The sequence below is a fragment of the Rhinopithecus roxellana genome, chromosome 11, assembly GCF_007565055.1.
Source record: "Rhinopithecus roxellana isolate Shanxi Qingling chromosome 11, ASM756505v1, whole genome shotgun sequence".
Classification (NCBI taxonomy): Eukaryota; Metazoa; Chordata; class Mammalia; order Primates; family Cercopithecidae; genus Rhinopithecus; species Rhinopithecus roxellana.
This window is the reverse complement of record NC_044559.1, coordinates 79,828,775-79,848,182: the sequence shown is the minus strand read 5'-3', so window position 1 is coordinate 79,848,182 and position 19,408 is coordinate 79,828,775. Positions and strand designations below refer to the sequence as shown.

The window sequence follows — 19,408 nt, the reverse complement described above, 5'->3', positions numbered from 1 at the left end:
TCCCCATTTCAGAAATGAGGAAACAGTCTTGGAGGGGATAGATTCCTCATGAGCTGATCAGTTATGGAATTATGAGAACATCTACTTAATAGTTGAATTGCAGTGACTCTTCATCCTTTCAACAGCTGTTTCTCAACCTACCTAATAGGTATCTTATCAGTTCTAGATACAGATGCAAGAGATCCAAGTGTCATAGTCATTCTGTCAAGTTTAACCTGTTCTCTCATCATGCTTCATTCCCAGCTCTGCTCTAGGCCCTAGGACGCAGCAGGGAACAAAGGAGACAAAAATTCCTGTCCTTTGACTGAGCCTGATTTCCAGCGTGTCCATGCGGTTGTCCCTCTGCCTCCACCAGGCCCCTTTCTCTCCTGTTGCTTGTTTTGTAGCAAAGAGAAGCTAATGACCAGATATGTTTTACAAAATCATACCTTTCAAGGCTTCTGTGTAGAGTTATTATAATAAAAAAACAGTGTTTGCAATACTACTCTTCATGTCAATGACATGATATGATTCTAAGATGGCTGTTTACAGAATAAATGTTATGCAGTTTTGTCACAGAGCCTAACACTGCCAAACCTCATTTTTCAGACAAAATTAAACAAAAGAAGCAAACATATGGAAGGAGAAATGGAAGTTCATGACCTCAACTTGAAATCCACTAGATTTACATACATCCCAACCCACATGGCCTCTGTCCAATGCTTAGCATCATGAGAGCTGTAGGGAGGATGTAGGACTCAGGTGTCCTTTTGAGGAACCCAGATATAAGCTTCACCTGCCCAATTCAATTCAGCTGTGTCTCCTCTCCAGCCTAAAAGCCTGTGGTTTCCCTCAGGCTCCATGCACAGAACAAGAAAAAATGTTTCCCTGTCTTGGAAGGAAGGAAGGAGGGAAGGAAGGAAGGGAGGGAGGGAGAAGGGGAGGGGAGGGAAGGAAGGGAGGAGAGAGGAAAGAAGGGAGGGAGAAAGAAAAAGAGGAAGGAAGATGAGAGGAGAGAGGAAGGGAAGGGAGAGGAAGAAGGGAAGGGGAAGAGGAAAAAGGCAAATAAAAAAGTCTGTTTGACGTCCTAGTGTAGGACACCCATTTTGTTTAGTGGAGCCTATTATGTTTATCAAATGAAAAAGGAATTTAAATGTGGGTCTTAATGATGCCCTTTCTTTAGCAGTATGGAGCCCATAAGAGAGAGAGACTGGTACAGAATACACTTAATATCCAGAAAATTTCAGGTTCAAGGAACACCAAGGGCACCCCTCAAAGAGAGGCATGACTCTTACAGGCAGTGAGAGAGAAGTCCCACCTCTCTGAGCTGGTGCTGGAGGTGGGAAGGTGTTATGAGGGAACAGGGGTTAAGGCTGGCTAAATGAATATGACCCTTAGGTCTCTTGCATCTTTAGCTAACACTTATTAGGTTGACTCATATGGCATTGCCAATGTTAGGCTATTTTTTATCTACAAAAATGGCAATGCCATATGGTTCATCTTAAATAGTTTCTAGGATGTGACACATGCTTTACAAGGAGTAGGGCCTACAAAGATGAGTAAGAGCTAGTCCCACCTTAGAGAAGCTCAGCCTAGCAAGAGAAATTGGACAAATATTTTCTCACTGAGGGCCTTTGTCCCCAAGTTATGTTCCCCTTTCGAATTATGCTAGTCTTCATTTTACAATTCCTTCCTTCCATTCTTCCTTCTTTCTTTCCTTTCTTCCTTCCTTCCTTCTTTCCTTTCTGTCTTTCAAGGAGAGATGGAGTAGGGAGGATCTGAAACCCAAATTTCCCTCTGCCGACTCAATAAGTCAGATTCATTTTCCATTATTTATGGCTTATTAATAAATCTGGCATTTGTCTGAGCCATTAGTTTCCTTTTTAAGACATTAGGCTTCAAAGTGCACTTTTCTCTACCTCAGATCAATCCTTCCCAATCAAGGCAAACATTTGAGCTGTGAGGAATTAGCACCTCACCCTCTAATCTGTATGCGCTGCAGGAAGAGATTACAAAGCTTTCTCATATTCTTGGCTTCATCATAGTCTCCTGATACCCCATGAAAGAGACAGGGCAGTAGCACTACATTCATAGACAAATGAGCAAGTGGAGGTACACCATGAGTTTAAGCTGCTCCCCAGTTACTAAGTGGTAAAGCCAGATATCTCCCACAGTCTTTGATGAGACGTCCGGTGCTATCTCCACTGTATCAGTTAGAGCAGGACCAGATAGCTTTTATTGAGCTGGCTGGATCCTTCCATGGGACATGATTTGAGGAGGAAATACAACTAGAGAAGAAAGAAAAGATCCTGAAAACAGGAGCCCTACCCACATACTTCATCTCAAAATGCAGATAGTTGGGATTAGACGTATACTTTCAGGTCCAGCTGGTTCCCACTCTGGCCTAACATTAAAGCCACTCCCTTACCTGTGCATTTATATAAATTTAGTTCATGCCTAAAGGAACAATGCACTTTCTCACCTTCTTATACAGAGATGTCAGTAGATTTCTAAGAGACATTTACAGACAACTTAAAAGTTATTATAGGCCAGGCGCAGTGGCTCACGCCTGTAATCCCAGTACTTTGGGAGGCCGAGATGGGCGGATCATGAGGTCAGGAGATCGAGACCATCCTGGTTAACACGGTGAAAACCCGTCTCTACTAAAAAAATACAAAAAATTAGCCAGGCGTGGTGGTGGGCACCTGTAGTCCCAGTTACTCGGGAGGCTGAGGCGGGAGAATGACATGAACCCGGGAGGTGGAGCTTGCAGTGAGATGAGATAGCGCCATTGCACTCCAGCCTGGTCAAAAGAGTGAGACTCCATCTCAAAGAAAAAATAAAAATGAAAATAAACAAATAAGTAAAAATAAAAAAGTTATTATATATACCCGGCTATCAGGCGAGATCCCCAGTCCCCTGCAAATTAACCCTTAAAACCCTACAAATTAACCCTTAAAAAGAGACAGAGACTTCTTAAAGTTAAGTCCTTTCAAAGCCTGTCAAATCCTGAGATTCTCAATTACTTTATTTTGAATCATTGTCCTAATGTTATGCATGTTTCACTTTAATGTTTGAATGGTTTGTATATTTTAGCAATCATTTTGTATATTTAAATTTTTCTGATGAATATATGTTATTTTGGTAATCAGGAAAACATGAATAAAAAATTAGTTTATGAATAAAAATTAGTTTATGGCCAATGATGACAAAATCTTCAAACATTATGTATTGGCTTCTAGTAATACCCACGAGTCTTTAATAATGATTGCTTTGTGTGCCATGTAAGTGTCACTGTGGATAAGGCCCAGTGGAACCAGCATTGTTTGCATGCATATATATAAATATTTGGAGAAAATTATCATCAATCTATATGTATTGTAGAGTATCCAATGGTTGCTCAGCACTGAGGGCGTACAAAGAACTATATAACAGTCCCCAAACTCGGGATGCTTGCGTGTTCCCAATCAGTTGCACAGGATGCTTTGTTTTAGCCTTCACGTTGCCATGTATTTAAAGAGGTAGTGCAATGTAGCAGCTAAGAGGGTGATCTCTGCCACCAGACTGCCTGGGTTCAACTGTCTCTCTGCCAGCTCAATAGGTCAAGTTTATTTTCCATTATTTACTGCTTATTAATAAAGCTGGCATTTATCTGAACCATTGGTTTCATTTTTAAGGCTTTAGGCTTCAAAGTGCACTTTTCTCCACCTCAGATCAATTCCTCGGCTTTGCACCTTAACAGCTGTGGAATTTGGGGCAGGCCATTTAGCTTCACTATGCTACAGCCTGGGCATGTAAAATGGGGTTATAATAATAATCTTTTAAAATGGGATGAGGAATAACAAGGCAATTAAGAGTATTAGTGCCTAAGGTCTTGAGATTAAGTGAGTTAATATATGCAAAGCGCTTAGAACAGGGCCTGGTATGTAGTAAGCACCACTGTGTAGGAATAAACTAAAATTCACTGCATAACCTCCGTTAGTCCTGAATCAGGATTCTAAATGGTAGAGTGTATATCCCCTTTAAACACTTTCTATGAAATTAAAGTAACTGCACTTGCACCGCCGCAGGCTCAGAGAGACACAAACCCAAGCTGAGAATCTGCATTGCAGAGGGGCTGGGTGCACCCCAGATGGCTGTGGGCGATGCTCTCTTAGCAGAAGAGCCTGGTGGCACTGAAACAAATGTGGTGTTTGAGCCAGTCTGGTTGCCTCAGAGAGGAGACTTTCCAGTGGCTTCCACAGTCATAATTGGAGGTTTTCTTGGGTAAACGATGAAAACACCAAAGGGCAGGAAATGGTCATCATTTCTGTCAAGAAGGAATGGCCATCTGCCTTTGAGAACACTTGACCTTACTCAGCCAGTTTCAAGGTAACTAGACGTTGAGCTGTGTAATATCTCAGTTGTTTTAAAGAATGTTTGTTTCTTAGGTAAACTGTGAATCAGGACCTAGAGAATGGTACTTAGTTGAAGGCACACTTTAAAGAGCCTCCACATTGCCTTGGGATTTCTACCACAGTGGGGCTGTGGGGAGGGAGGGTCCTTCCTGAAGGAGTCCACACCAGCTGGTGGGGACTGCACTAGTCACTCACGGGGCTTTGAGCTTTCTCCCTCAGTGCCTTGGCACAGGGGGCCTCAAAGGAGCATCCTCTGCTCTTTTCTTTGCCTAGATACGTACGCTTCCTCTCATCTACTCCAGCCTGCCTCATTCATTCATTCATTTAAAAGTGTCTATCATGCCTGTAATCCCAGCACTTTGGGAGGCCAAGGCGGGCAGATCACTTGAGGTCAGGAGTTCGAGACCAGACTGGCCAACATGGTGAAACCCCATCTCTACTAAAAACACATAAAGTAGCCGGGTATGGTGGCGCATGCATGTAATCCCAGCTACTTAAGAGGCTGAGGCAGGAGAATTGCTTGAACTGGGGAGGCAGAAGTTGCAGTGGGCCAAGATAGCGCCACTGCATTCCAGCCTGGGTGACAGAGTGAGACTCCATCTCAAAATAAATAAATACATAAATAAATAAAAGTATCTATTGAGGGCTTACTTTGTGCCAGGCACTATACTAGACCTACAGATAATGGAAAGAGAACCATCCTTCCAGTGCTCATTGCAGAATTATCCTAGAAATAAAGGAACATTGATTAAATGTTTCCTCAAGTCTCTCACTGACTGTGTCTTCACCCCTGTCCCAATCAGCTCCACCCCACCCCAGTCGGATATTCTGGTGCGACCCAGTGCGACCTCCATCTGCTGGAAAAGCCTGTTGTCAAACGCACTGACCCCTAAGTATGTGGCCTAAAGTATCACCTATCCTAGTTTCATCTATTAATTTTAAAGATGAAGTCATAAGCCTCTCAGTGAAAATGACAAAGATGTGATTCAAGAGCAAGAACAGAACTTGGAGATCGTTCTGACCCAGTGATCATTCACTTTATAGAAAAGGGAACAGCCAGAGCTCAAACTCAGATATCCACTTCCCTGTTCACATCACCCCTGTACTCTGTGGCTGAGTTCTGGGCCCTAAAATGAGTCTGACTGGCAAGGGTTCAGCTTCGGCCAACGCAGGAGCCTGGTACTCCTTAAACCATACCATATAGAAAGTCTTTTTCCTGACAATTCTGGTGGCTACCTGGGACTCCTTGCCTCTCTGTCCTTCATAATTTTTCTTCCTCCTATTCCTAAGAATCAAGAATTCTTACATCTAGTATTAAAATTCAGCTCTGTTTAACCCTCACCCTTGGCTAACAGATCTTTGCAGAGGAAGGAGGGTCCCCTACCGCAATTCAGGGTGACGCTCTCTCAGTCATAACACTCTAGAGGTAAGAGAAGGAGTAGACACCCTGGGGGGCAGGACTAGCAACATGGCTTTCCAGAATCCCTTGCTTTTGATGGGCTCTGCATTAATGGCCGGAAGAAAACATGACTAAATCTTAACAGTGGTTACTTCTCCTATGATAATTATTATTTCTTTCCTTTTTTAAAAAATAATTTTTGCACTTTCCAGTTTTTCTTGAAGCGAAGAAATAATTATTATTACATATATATGTGCATATGTAGTATGTGTATATATGTGTGTATGTGTATATGTGTATCAGTAAAAGTAAAAGATGGAACTTTTAAGAATACCAAGGCATAGGATTTTCCTTACTAAGAGAGGCAGAAAGAATAGATGATCTCAGCTTCCTGAAGTGAATATTTCAAAGTGTTTAGATATTTAATATCACTGTTTAATGACTATAACAACAAAGAAAAAGATTAATTTTGTGGTCTTAACACATAAGGTTTAAAAATTCACCTGCAGATACAGTTTTTCCTGGAATCCATTACAAAGATGAGTATATAAAGATATTAGTAACTACATGTGTTAATTCTCACAATAAGTGAAATTCATACCCTTTACTCAGTTTTGCAGATGTCAAAACAGAAACCCAGAGAGGTTAAATTAAGTTGGCTAAGGACACATTCCAAGGAGTGATGACGTTCAAATTTAATCCCCGGTGGATTTGGATGAAGTTGGCACTTAAACCACTACACTACACTAAGTGATGCAGGAAAGAATAGCTACAACCGGTTTTACAAACACATAGAACATATAGCAACGAAAGCTTCTGTTGAGGAAAAGTTAATAATAATATTGTCACTACTCTGTGAAGCTGGGAGTGGGATGAAGGCAGAACTGCGAAAATTTTATCCAGGTATTTTGCTTTCTGGTAGCAAAACTCAATGCAGAGGTGGAATCTGAAGAATCAAATAATCCTAATATCAACCCTAAAATAACCTTAACTCTAACCCACAAAGTGCTATCTCAGTCTCTCTAGCTGTTTAAATTCCCTGATAAACACCAGATCTCATTCTATTTACCCTGTTTTTATGATTAAATGCTGAGGAGGTTTCAGGGAGCGTCGCGTGACTTGCCCTTTTTTTTCCTGTTGCCCCTGGTCCCAGTGCCCTCAGCAGCTCTCTCCTGCAGCGAATCTCCCTGAAGCCCTCAGATGCCCATGATGATTTGTGGAGGCAACAGGCCCTTATCACAGCTGACTTTAAGCTGGGGCAAAGAACCATAGCAGTGGCTTCAAGCCTGGACAACCTTGTAGTCCCAATCTCCATAGAGGGTGAGGGCCTGAAACTGCATGGGCATTTTTTAGAAAACAGGCAGCTCCCTCTTGCAGGAGGTCTTGTGAAAGACATTTGCATGATCTGACCACTTAGGCCCCGGAGTTCGGGCCGTGACAGTAATTCCTAATCTAATCCTGTAGGGAGCTTTGGAAGTTGATGAATGCAGCCAAATGATTGACTTTGAGTGACTGAACCCTCACTGGACAGAACCATACTTATGTACAAGTACTAAGTAACAGGATCCTTCCAAAAAGTCAACTCTATTCTTTGTTTCTTCTGATTATAAAATAATAATATATGCTTGATGATAAAAACTCACAACATAAATATGTATTTACATGGAAAAGTGAAAGATTCCAGTAACCATACGCCAAGATACGACCTCAATCAACAGTTTTTGTATCTTCTGATAGAGTTTTCTTTGCGTATCCACAGACATCTATCTGTCCTTCTTGCTCCAGAGAGATGACACTCTATACTTAGGTATCACTTCATATTAAATCCTAGAGACCTACCTCATTTTTAAAATCTCCTACAAAATATTCCATGTTACATATGGACCATCGTTTATTTACACAATCCTTTATATATATCTTTTTTTTTTTTTTTTTGAAACAGGATCTCACTGTGTCACCCAGGCTGGAGTGCAGTGGTGCAATCATGACTCATTGCAGCCTCAAGTTCTGAGCTCAAGCCATCCTCCCATCTCAGCCTCCCAGAGTAGCTAGGACCACAGGCACACACCACTCCCAGCTAATTTTTGTATTTTTTGCAGACACAGGATTTTGCCATGTTGCCCAGGCTGGCCTCGAACTCCTGACCTCAGGTGATCCATCCACCGCTGCCTCCCAAAGTGCTGGGATTACAGGCGTGAGCCACCGCACCCTAGCAAACTGTTATATTTTTTGCGGAATAATTCTCAGGCTCTGTCAACATTGCTTTCCTAAGTCGTTCTCTGCCCAAATCCCACTGCCTGCTTTACTTTTATCCAAATGTACCCTGATGTCACTGGGACCTCCCAGAGACTTAGGGAAGCTGTCTGAACTCCAGCTCCCCGGCCTTGGGTGTCTGGAAGCCCTGCTCTCATGTCTGAATCTTACTTCCTCTTGATTCTGCTTCTCTTAGTGAATCCAGGCAGACTTCTCATGCCCATCACTCACCAAACCTAGACATGAAGCTTCATCCTTTCTCCTCTAAGAGCAGTCCATTGTGGGCAAGGATTTCATTGAATTTTTGGTAGCGAAGCAGCAAAGGGTTGACACTGGATTCAGCGAATCCACCCACCATTTCTCCCTCTGACTCCCCTGCCTCCCCAACCGTTTGGTTCCCAAGGCAAGAGCCTCTGTCACAAGAAGTTGTCAGGAAATGCAATGCCTCATCCCACAGCCCATCAGGCCAGCCTGTCTTTCTCAGCCCCATCTCGCAGTTCTGGTGAATTAGAAGCCCTCCATCTTGTCATGCAAAAATACTGCCTCTCCATTCCAGAAGCCCCGTAGCTCCGAGTCTGCAGCTCTGTTTTGCCATCTGTTCTGTGGTTATCTTGCACGTGGATCGTGTGAGGGCTAAAGCTCTGCTCCTTTGGGTAGGAAGTAGAACTTCCAGATTCACCCATTGTTTAAAAGAATCCCACAGGGTAGGTGGCTTAAACCTGTAATCCCAGCACGTTGGGAGGAAAAGGCATGAGGATAGTAGCTTGAGCCCAAGAGTTCAAGACAAGCCTGAGCAACATAGCAAGACCCTGTCTCTACAAATAAAAAAAACTTAGTTGGGCATGGTGGCACACACCTGTTGTCCCAGCTACTGGAGAAGCTGAGCCCAGAGGATCACTTGAGCCAGGGAGGTTGAGGCTGCAGTGAGCTGTGATTACGCTGCTATATTCCATCCTGGGCAACAAAGTGAGACCCTGTCTCAAAAAAGAAAAAAAAGAATTCCCCTCGGACAGTAAGACAAGCACAGTGCCTTTTCCTGTGTAGCCCTATTGGCAGTAGAAATTCAGGATTTGACTGCTTAATCATTGCGTGCCCACTGTCCTGTGACTCAACCTCCTCTAAATTTATGCCCTGCAGCCAGTTGCAGTTTTTGCCAGCTTCAGAGGAAGGGACATCCACTTAGAAGTTAGTAAGATAACTTTAAGCCACATTGTGCCGGAAAATAAACTGAGACACATAACATGGGGAGTGACTCTGGACTGGTCCAAGACATCAGAAAATCTCTTCATTCAAACACCAGTCAGTAAGATGAATTATGGAGACATTCTCTTGAATAGTCTTCCTCAGTGGCATTTTGTTAATTTTGCTGTATGTGGACAGCCATAGCAGCTCATTCGTATGGTCTGTTTCTAAAACTTGTTTCTTGGACAATGTACATACAGAAGCCATTCTCCTCTTCTGACGCCAGCCACTCCACTGAGAGTAGTACAGATGCCTGCACCATCCTTGATTATCTCATTTTCTTTTTCCAATAATCTTATGAGATAAGGTATTATTATCTTCACTTAAAAATGAAACAACTGAATTTCCAAGAAGATACATTACCAAAGTCACACAACCAGTAAATGCTGGAGTCAGGATTCAAACGTAGCTCAGAATCACTCCAAAAGCCATGCTCTTTGTCACAATTGGACCACCATTGAGAATGGAACGTTCTGACTCAGTTCCTATTCTTACATTCCAAGGTTCATTGAGAACCATTTAAACTAGTAGTAATTTCTAAAACCCAGAAAAACAACGTAACTAACTCAAAAATAAGTTCTAAAAATCTTGAATGTTTGCACTTGAGAAATCTTATATTTAATTAGTGGAGGTAGAAGACATAGACTTTTGAGAATGTTTTAAAGGGAAGTCGAGAGAATTTTCAAGGGTTTAGAGGCTAATGGTATGGGCTCTTTACTTTTAGTTTAGTTTTTTATTTTTATTGTGAAAAAAAAAACCTCTAAGAAAAGTTTATAACATGTGTATATATATATATATGGTGCTGGTTGAAAATAGAAAATCACACTACCTGGTGACCTTCCTCGGTCATACAGCATTAGCACTGTGCTATATTTGTGTACTAGGGACACATTTCCCTTTCCTTGGCATTATCAGGACAATTTTTTACTCATTAACCTTGATTAGAATCATTCTAGTGATTTGTGGAAAAACAACTAGAAAGGGAAAGGGAAAATCATTCTTGTGATCACAGGAAAAGAACCAGAAGAAGGAGAAAGAGGGAGATGATTAAAGAGAATGGTTGGATAGGTATTTATAAGAAAACTTTTTTCTGAGGTGGAATGAATGGAGCTAGAAAGGAAAAGGCCACGTGGGCTTCAGAAAGGAGAAAGGGTGTGCTGGGGAAGGGATAGAGCTATTGGCACTGTGGGTTGGAGGTTTGGCTGCTCTCCGGAGCAAGCAAGGAGAAAGGGGCAGCCCAGGCGGGAGGAGAGGGGGCATTTTGGAGATGGACACTCACCAGTTTGGTTAGTCATCATTTGGGAGATATCCCCTAGACTGAGTGTCCAAGAGTGTGACTCTCCCGTGTTCTGTTCTAAATGGAAAGATCAATGCCCAGGAATCGTTGTTGTTTTTAACCAACATAAAAGTGTTGTTTAAATATTGAGTGCGCCTGTAATCCCAGCACTTTGGGAGGCCGAGGTGGGTGGATCACTGAAGCTCAGGAGTTCAAGACCAGCCTGGCCAACATGATGATACCCTGTCTCTACTAAAAATACAACAATTAGCCGGGTGTGGTGGTGGGCACCTGTAATCCCAGCTATGGGGGGCTAAGGCAGGAAAATCACTTGAATCCGGGAGGCAGAGGTTTCAGTGAGCTGAGGTCACACCATTTCACTCCAGCCTGGGTGACAGAGCGAGACTCTTATCTCAAGAAATAAAAATAAAAATAAAAATAAATAAATACGGAGTGGGTGTTGAAGTGAACAGGTTAGGAACTGAAAAGACAACAGCAGGAATCTGAGTAGTGTTTCAGAAGTAAAAGAAGGACCACAAGTCATTTAGTAGGCTGGAAATGACAAAAGAGACCCATAACTAAACTTTATCAGTAAATTCCTTTGTTTAATATATGACTACAGCTTACATCACTTTTTTTTTTTTTCCAGGAGCCTTGCAAACAACAATCTTCAGACACTCCCAAAAGATATTTTCAAAGGCCTGGATTCTTTAACAAATGTGTAAGAGGACCTAAGAAATCACTGAACAATTAATTAATTTGCAGTCATTAACAAGGAAGCCTGGTATTGATTATTAGAATTTTTAATTGGCTTTTAAATTAAAATTAGGATTTGTAAATCTGATTTTTAACTGGCCAAAAATTTAAATTTACATAGATTAACATTTGAATCTTCTGTGGTATTTATCATTGGAAATTCTGAATATATGGCACCCAGGCATTCCTTTGACAAAGTGTGTGTCTATATGGCAGGGAGTGACGGTAAGGGACTTTGACAGGGTGGGAAGAGACCCGGCTAGAAATTTCAAGATCCCTTTTTTCTCATGAGGTTCAGGAAATAGGGCTACAAAGGGAAAACATAAAGGAGTCTGGGAAACTGACAGAATAAAGATGAAAGGTTACACCCTTGGGTTGGTCAGTCAACAGAGAAATGGAGCAGGAAGTGGGGGAAGGGAGAAAAGTTTGCCTTTTTTCTCATTAGACTGAACAACAACTCTAAGCTTAATCCCCAGGAATTTGGCGTAAGCCCCAGGAAGGGAATGAATTTAATTATTTTTGACCCTTTTTCAAACAAAAGAGCTTTCAAACTTTGACTTTTAAGCCTCCGAGTGAAAGATCTTTGCAAGGAATTTGTATATTTTGCTGTAAGCAAAGCAAGTAATATATGCCTAAACCTCTCAAAAGCAATTCAGCTTCATTATTTGCCTTCCAGAACATTAGAAAGGTATTTAAATGTCATAAGGTGGAATACAGGAACAAATGAAAAGATACATGAAAACAAAGGCTTTTTAAAAAAAGTATTCAGGTACTTTGCTGTAGACTGTATATTCAAAACAACTTTTCTCCAATAACAAACAAAAAGAAAATCTGAGTCAAGTACTTTTTTCCAAGCCCAGTATTTAACTTCAAATCAGTAGCCTAATGAAAAACTTTCTTTGTTCCTTGCAGTATTTCCCCAGCCCCTCCTCCATGTCTATTACCCCAATTCCTGAATGATGGTTTAATTCCAGGAGAATGCCCAAATCAGGATTCGTCCAAGAGAGTCCTGGACAGACCATAGTTATCTTCTCTGGTTTACAGTAGCCTGAAAGGTTGCCACTCATTAGTGTGGGTCAGGGTTCTCCTGGGAGACTAGGTCAGTTCTGGGAGTGTCTTGGAAGTTAGAACACACTCCATGGGTGACGTGGGATGTAGCTTGTTGGGGATCCTTTACCCCATTTTTGTGTCAGTCTATACCCTACACTAGTGAAAAACAAAACAAAAAAATATTGAAATTGGCTCAGTCTCCAGGGAATCCCAAGATGGGTTTAGCCTTTTGGACCTACTCTAATATGCCCAAATCAAGAATTATCTTAGAAGTACAAAGATCCATGCCAACTTGCCTTTTAGTGGATTTCTTGGCTTTCTTGAAAGTATCCTCTAAAAAACATTTTTAAATGTTTGGGCGTTTAAAAATTATTTATGTGCGGTGTGAAGAGTAGGCAGCACCTATCTTAAGAATTCTGTGTGACCAGGAAAGGAGGTGGAATTCCTGAACAGAAGCAATGCAAATACACAGAGAACTTGGTGAGTTGGGGTCATATGTGGAAATGTAAATGGTCTATGCTGTATAACTTATTACAGGCATGAGCGATTGTATGTCTGTGGTAACTCTGCTGTGTCAAAGTCATTTCCTATTTAAACTGAATTTGTAGACCACAGAAGAGGATCAGGATTAATTATGTCTGTGAGGAAGAAGAAAAGCAAACAGCTCACTTGATTTAATTAAATACATTACAGTAATCACTACATTCTGTCCTTTAGACCTGTGCTGTCCAATAGGGTAGCCACCAGACACCTATGGTCACTGAGCACCTAAAATGTGCTCCTAGTACAACTGAGAGACTGAATTTTAAATTTTACTTACTTTTTTAACAGTTAAATTTAAATTTAAAAGCTGATTCTCAGCTCAATTATTGGAAAATGTTAAGTATGTTTGGAACAATTTGGGTATATACATCTATTTTTTTCAATTATGAATTTTATGACATCTAAATATAGATCACCTATTTCTGGTAAAATTTAGCATCTGAATTAAGATATATAAAATACACACTGGACTTCAAAGACTTAGTATAAAAAAGGAATGTAAAATATCTCAATAATGTTTATATTGATGATGTGTCAAAATGATTATCTTTTGTATGTATTGGGTTAAATAAAACATATTATTAAAATGAATTATACCTGCTTCTTTTTACTTTTTTAATGTGGCTATAGAAAATTTTAAATTACATTTATGGTTCATATACTGTTTTTATTGACAGCACAGCCCTAGACTAAGCCACTTGGGGATCCAAGAGGGAGTAAGTGATGAGGTTCCATTGACTGGGTAGTCTTCAAGTGTGCATGGTGCTAACTCTCTGAGCCCAAAGTGAGTGGTCAGTCAGGTTCCAGGCGGGTTATAGGGCAGGATGTAAAGCCGGGTAAGGTCATTCTGCACATGTTAATTGTTCATGTAGAACTCTCTCCTGTGTGGGTAGGGCCCTTGTACAGCAAAAGCAGCTGAAGTTTGTCTTTCAGGGACCTGAGGGGTAATTCATTTAATTGTGACTGTAAACTGAAATGGCTAGTGGAATGGCTTGGCCACACCAATGCAACTGTTGAAGACATCTACTGTGAAGGCCCCCCAGAATACAAGAAGCGCAAAATCAATAGCCTCTCCTCCAAGGATTTCGATTGCATCATTACAGGTAATGTACTCAATCATTCCACCTCATAATATTAAAATAAGAGCTACCTTTTTTTTTCATATGCAGAAACTTATATTTTTTATATCTTAAAAACCAGCTGAGCAATTTAATTTTTAAAAAATTATGAACCATTGACAATGCTTCATGCGTTTAAAAGAACAGTAAAATGGCCATTTTACTATTCTCTGAAATACATGTATTTCTTATGAATATTTGAGATCCAGCCAAGGAAAGAGGTATTAGCTCACAGTTATTTATCATTTCCTCTTTTTTGCAGAATTTGCAAAGTCTCAAGACCTGCCTTATCAATCATTGTCCATAGACACTTTTTCTTATTTGAATGATGAGTATGTAGTCATCGCTCAGCCTTTTACTGGAAAATGCATTTTCCTTGAATGGGACCATGTGGAAAAGACCTTCCGGAATTATGACAACATTACAGGTATGAAAAGCCCAATAATATTTTGAGTGGGAAGTTAAATTGCTTCAGCCAAGGGCAACAAGGAAAGATGAGTGGTATAGGGGAATGCTTTAGCAGACCTAAAGTCATTTGAATTCCAACTCTACCATTTGCTAAATGACCTGGGATTGTTCTCTAAGCCATAATTTCCCCACTTGTAAAACGGGAATATTAATACTTAACTCACAGGGTTGTTAATAAGATCATGTGAACACATATTCAAGAAACTTAGCATAGGGTCTAGTATAATACGTAAACAGTAAATATTTGATTATTTTTCTTCAAAGAAAAGTATTGGATGGTGAATCAGAAGTTCTAGTCCAGGTTCTGCCACAGTCTCTTTGGGCGAGCCGCTCATACTCACGGATACCCCCCAACCCCTTTTTCTTAACTATAAGATAAGAAGGTTATTTTAGATCAATAAGTCTCAAACTTTGTTGCACAAACATTTCTTCTACAAAATGTTAATGGATGCCTTGTAACAAAAAAGATTTTGTGGTTCAATAAATTCGTGAACTGTATCTTGGTCTTGTAGATTCGTAATACATACATCTGTGAATCTGAGAAGTCCTGCAGTGAGGAAATTTTTCCCATATTTTTCACCCTTAATTTGGCCATGGAATCTAATTCTTTCTTTCTTTTTTTTTTTTTTTTTTTTGAGATGGAGTCTCATTCTGTTGCCCAGGCTGGAGTGCAGTGGCATGATCTGGGGTCACTGAAACCTCAGCCTCCTGGGTTCAAGCAATTCTTGTCCTTCAGCCTCCCAAGTAGCTGGGACTACAGGCATGTGCCACCATGCCCCGATAATTTTTGTAGTTTTAGTAGAGATGGAGTTTTGCCAAGTTGGTCAGGCTGGTTTCAAACTCCTGGCCTCAAGTGATCCACCCGCCTCGGCCTCCCAAAGGTCTGGGATTATAGGAGTGAACCACCTTGCCTGGCCTTACTTAGCTGATCTCTTAAGTTTCTTTCCCATTTTAATAATTTTTAAAATTATAAGTCATTAATTAGAACATAGGGCTCCCTCTACAATTTTTAATATCAGCTTCAGCTTCTAATACCATTAAATCTGCTCTCAAGAGCACTCACATCTCCCCATAAAAGGCAACCCTTTAGATAAGGCATGAAGGGTCATGATAGATTTTGCTGGTAGCCATCACCCTCATTGCTCAAAGGACCAAGACAGGTCCAGGGCTTGCTCAAGGCTGGGGTTGCTTAAATAAAGGGATCCCTTCCAAACTGAGGACCATTTTAGAATCTAAAAGAAACTCCTTTCTTTTAGAATCCTCCTTTCTGAAGGAAGAAGGTCATGCTTCCCTAGGCCCCCGTAAGTTTTCCAGCAGACTATAGCAGGGTTTTGTGCAGTCGAAACAGGCTCTTCTTACTTGTGTATGGTTCATCAATTTCTTTGAATGGCTGTTTAGATGAGCACTTACAAGAGAAATAAATCATACATCTGCAAACTTTCAGAGGGCACCTCACAGCTCATCTTGTCTAGGATGATGTCTTAGTCCCTTCCTGCTGCTGTAACAAAAAAATACCTTGACTGGGTAATTTATAAGAACAGAAATTTATTTCTCATAGTTCTGGAGGCTGGGAACTCCATGATCAAGGCACCAGGAGATTTAGGGTCTGGTGAGGGCTCACTCTCTGCTTCAAAGACGGTGCCTTCTCTATGTCCTAACGTGGCAGAAGGGCAAAAAAAGATCTAACAGACTCGTTCAAGCCCTTTTCCAAGGGCACTAATTCCATTCATGAGTGTGGAGTCCTCATGATCTAATCACCTCCTAGACACCCCACTTCTTAATACTATTACACTGGGGATTAAACTACAACATAAATTTTGGAGGGACACAAACATTCGAACCGTAGCAGATGACAAATATGTGTCCCATACTCAGTCATTATCCCTTCCTTCACTCTAGACAGGCACCACTAATCTATCATGGTAATCGTTCATGCAGAGTGCAGACACGGCCACAGAATCCTTCTCAACACAGTTCCCCAGGCAATCACGCTCAATGAGCCAATCAGTATTGATACGTATTGGAATCTGGTGGCCATCCTTAATCTAGTCTAAAGTCTCATTGTACAGAAAAGAAAACTGAGCCTCAGAGAAGTTAAATGATTTTCTTAAGATCATACAATCAGTTTAGCCCTGAAAAGAGTCACAAAGAAAACTACCTTGCCTATGGATGAAACCAATTAGTAGAAAGAGTTAATGTAGAACTTTCTGCCCCGCACTAGAGCTGTAGTCAGCAGAGGCCTAAAGCCCAGATTTGCCCAGCTGTCTCTGGATTTTCTAGAGCCAAACTCCTTCTGTGAGATCAGAATCTCACAGGTCAGATAAATGTCAAAGTCTTCCCCAAAGGATATCAAGCTAGGCCACTGACAGATCCCACATCATTTTCTGTGATTTCCCAAAATAACTTTCAGGAGCATTGCCCATGGCTGACCCCGTCTTTCGATTTTCTTAAACATTCCTCTTCCTTTTCTTCACTCCTGCCACCAGTGACCTAAAGCTCCAGAAAAGTGAAAGGTGGCATCTTCTTTCTTTGCAGGGGAAAGGCAAGTTATTCTAGAGCAGGAAGCAGTTCAGACTTAGAGCAAAACAATTACAGTAGAGCCATGGGCTACCCAGACCACAATGCTAACCTTTGGTTATCTAAGATCTTAGATAACCCAAATTTGAAGTCCTGGAATAGCTAACTTGTCCCCAGCTTGGGTTAAAAGCATAGACACACCGGTAGGCCTGGCTTTGAATCCCCAACTCTGCCTTCTGCTACCAAAACAGCCTCTGTGAGCTTCAGTTTACTCATGTGGAAAAAGAGATAATATTTATCTCTTAAGATTGTTGGGAAAATTAATGAGGTAAATTGAGAAAGCACATAATAGATGTTCAGTAAACAGTAGTTTTCATTAGAATTATGATTAACTCATGATGTGTCAGGGAAAGTAATGCTTTCTTTCTGCAAGAAATAAGAGAACACTCGGGCCATAGCTGTGTGTCCTGAATGTCTAGAGCAGGCTGGATATGACGTTAACAACTCAATTGTTGGTAACAAGGCCCCATGAGGCACAAAGGCACAGAACTTCAGGACACTGCTGCCATTGGGCTTTGGAGACCAGCCTTGCCTAATCAACCAAGGAGATCTCTTGTTTCAGGCTGATTTGGGTGGAAGTTGTATGGCCCCAGCCTGCATGTTTACATGCTCCAAAAGAGGATGGCCACACAACTAACCTCTCCTTTGTCTTTTCCCAGGCACATCCACTGTAGTATGCAAGCCTATAGTCATTGAAACTCAGCTCTATGTTATTGTGGCCCAGCTGTTTGGTGGCTCTCACATCTATAAACGAGACAGTTTTGCAAATAAATTCATAAAAATCCAGGATATTGAAATTCTCAAAATCCGAAAACCCAATGACATTGAAACATTCAAGATTGAAAACAACTGGTACTTTGTTGTTGCTGACAGTTCAAAAGCTGGTTTTACTACCATTTACAAATGGAACGGAAACGGATTCTACTCCCATCAATCCTTACACGCGTGGTACAGGGACACTGATGTGGAATATCTAGAAATAGTCAGAACACCTCAGACACTCAGAACGCCTCATTTAATTCTGTCCAGTAGTTCCCAGCGTCCTGTAATTTATCAGTGGAACAAAGCAACACAATTATTCACTAACCAAACTGACATTCCTAACATGGAGGATGTGTACGCAGTGAAGCACTTCTCAGTGAAAGGGGACGTGTACATTTGCTTGACAAGATTCATTGGTGATTCCAAAGTCATGAAATGGGGAGGCTCCTCATTCCAGGATATTCAGAGGATGCCGTCGCGAGGATCCATGGTGTTCCAGCCTCTTCAGATAAATAATTACCAATATGCAATTCTTGGAAGTGATTACTCCTTTACTCAAGTGTATAACTGGGATGCAGAAAAAGCCAAATTTGTGAAATTTCAGGAATTAAATGTTCAGGCACCAAGATCATTCACACATGTGTCCATTAATAAACGTAATTTTCTTTTTGCTTCCAGTTTTAAGGGAAATACACAGATTTACAAACATGTCATAGTTGACTTAAGCGCATGAGACACCAAATTCTGTGGCTGCCATCAGAAATTTTCTACAGTACATGACCCGGATGAACTCAATGCATGATGACTCTTCTTATCACACTTGCAAATGAATGCCTTTCAAACATTGAGACTGCTAGAACCAAGCACTACCAGTATCTCCATCCTTAACTGTCCAGTCCAGTGATGTGGGAAGTTACCTTTTATAAGACAAAATTTAATTGTGTAACTGTTCTTTGCAGTGAAGATGTGTAAATAAGCGTTTAATGGTATCTGTTACTCCAAAAAGAAATATTAATATGTACTTTTCCATTTATTTATTCATGTGTTCAGAAACAACTGCCAAATAAAATGTTTACATTTTCTTTCATATCCCAAAGGTAATTATTTACAGGAGCTGTTTTATTCTTGTTGTTGGTATGTTGAAGAAATAGTTTTATATAATAGCTTTGTATTTGGATCAAGGATTTACAGTGTGAAGAATGAGTGAAGATAAAATTATGGGTAATCTGATATTGATTACCCATAATTTATGACCAGGTTTATATGTGGCTGGATCAGATGATTTTGAACATTCAAAGGTATTTCCAAAGGTCATGGCCTTTCGGGATAATTTGAGGTGAAATGGTGACAAATTAAAAGAAAGGTAGAGAAATTTGCCTACTACAAGAGGACTGATTGGAAATTAGTGACAGCAAGACCCATCCTTTCCTGACTGATAGCCTCAGCTAAAATCACCACTCAGACAACTTCTAGGAGAAAGTAAAATCAAGAATTAGGATCTCAATACCCTATTTAGGGTCTTTCTAAACGTCTGACAGCTGATAGAGATTATAACCTTACAGCGTTTGCTGCAAATGTACCTGTCATG

General features: G+C 40.8%; 1 protein-coding gene across 2 annotated transcripts in view; it reads left to right on the top strand.

Moving 5' to 3' along the window:
• LGI1 (leucine rich glioma inactivated 1) overlaps positions 1-18,924 on the top strand; it is a 39,880-nt gene extending 20,956 nt beyond the window's left edge. Inside the window, exons 5-8 of one of the 2 annotated variants that reach the window (XM_030941497.1) lie at positions 11,196-11,267; positions 13,829-13,998; positions 14,276-14,440; positions 18,499-18,924. In XM_030941497.1, the coding sequence (XP_030797357.1) occupies positions 11,196-11,267; positions 13,829-13,998; positions 14,276-14,440; positions 18,499-18,536 (445 nt within the window). In that variant the 3' untranslated portion in view covers positions 18,537-18,924. Of the gene's footprint in view, positions 1-11,195; positions 11,268-13,828; positions 13,999-14,275; positions 14,441-17,717 lie in introns of both variants that reach the window. The other variant, XM_010357920.2, reaches the window with a different exon arrangement.
• Positions 18,925-19,408: the final 484 nt, after the last annotated feature.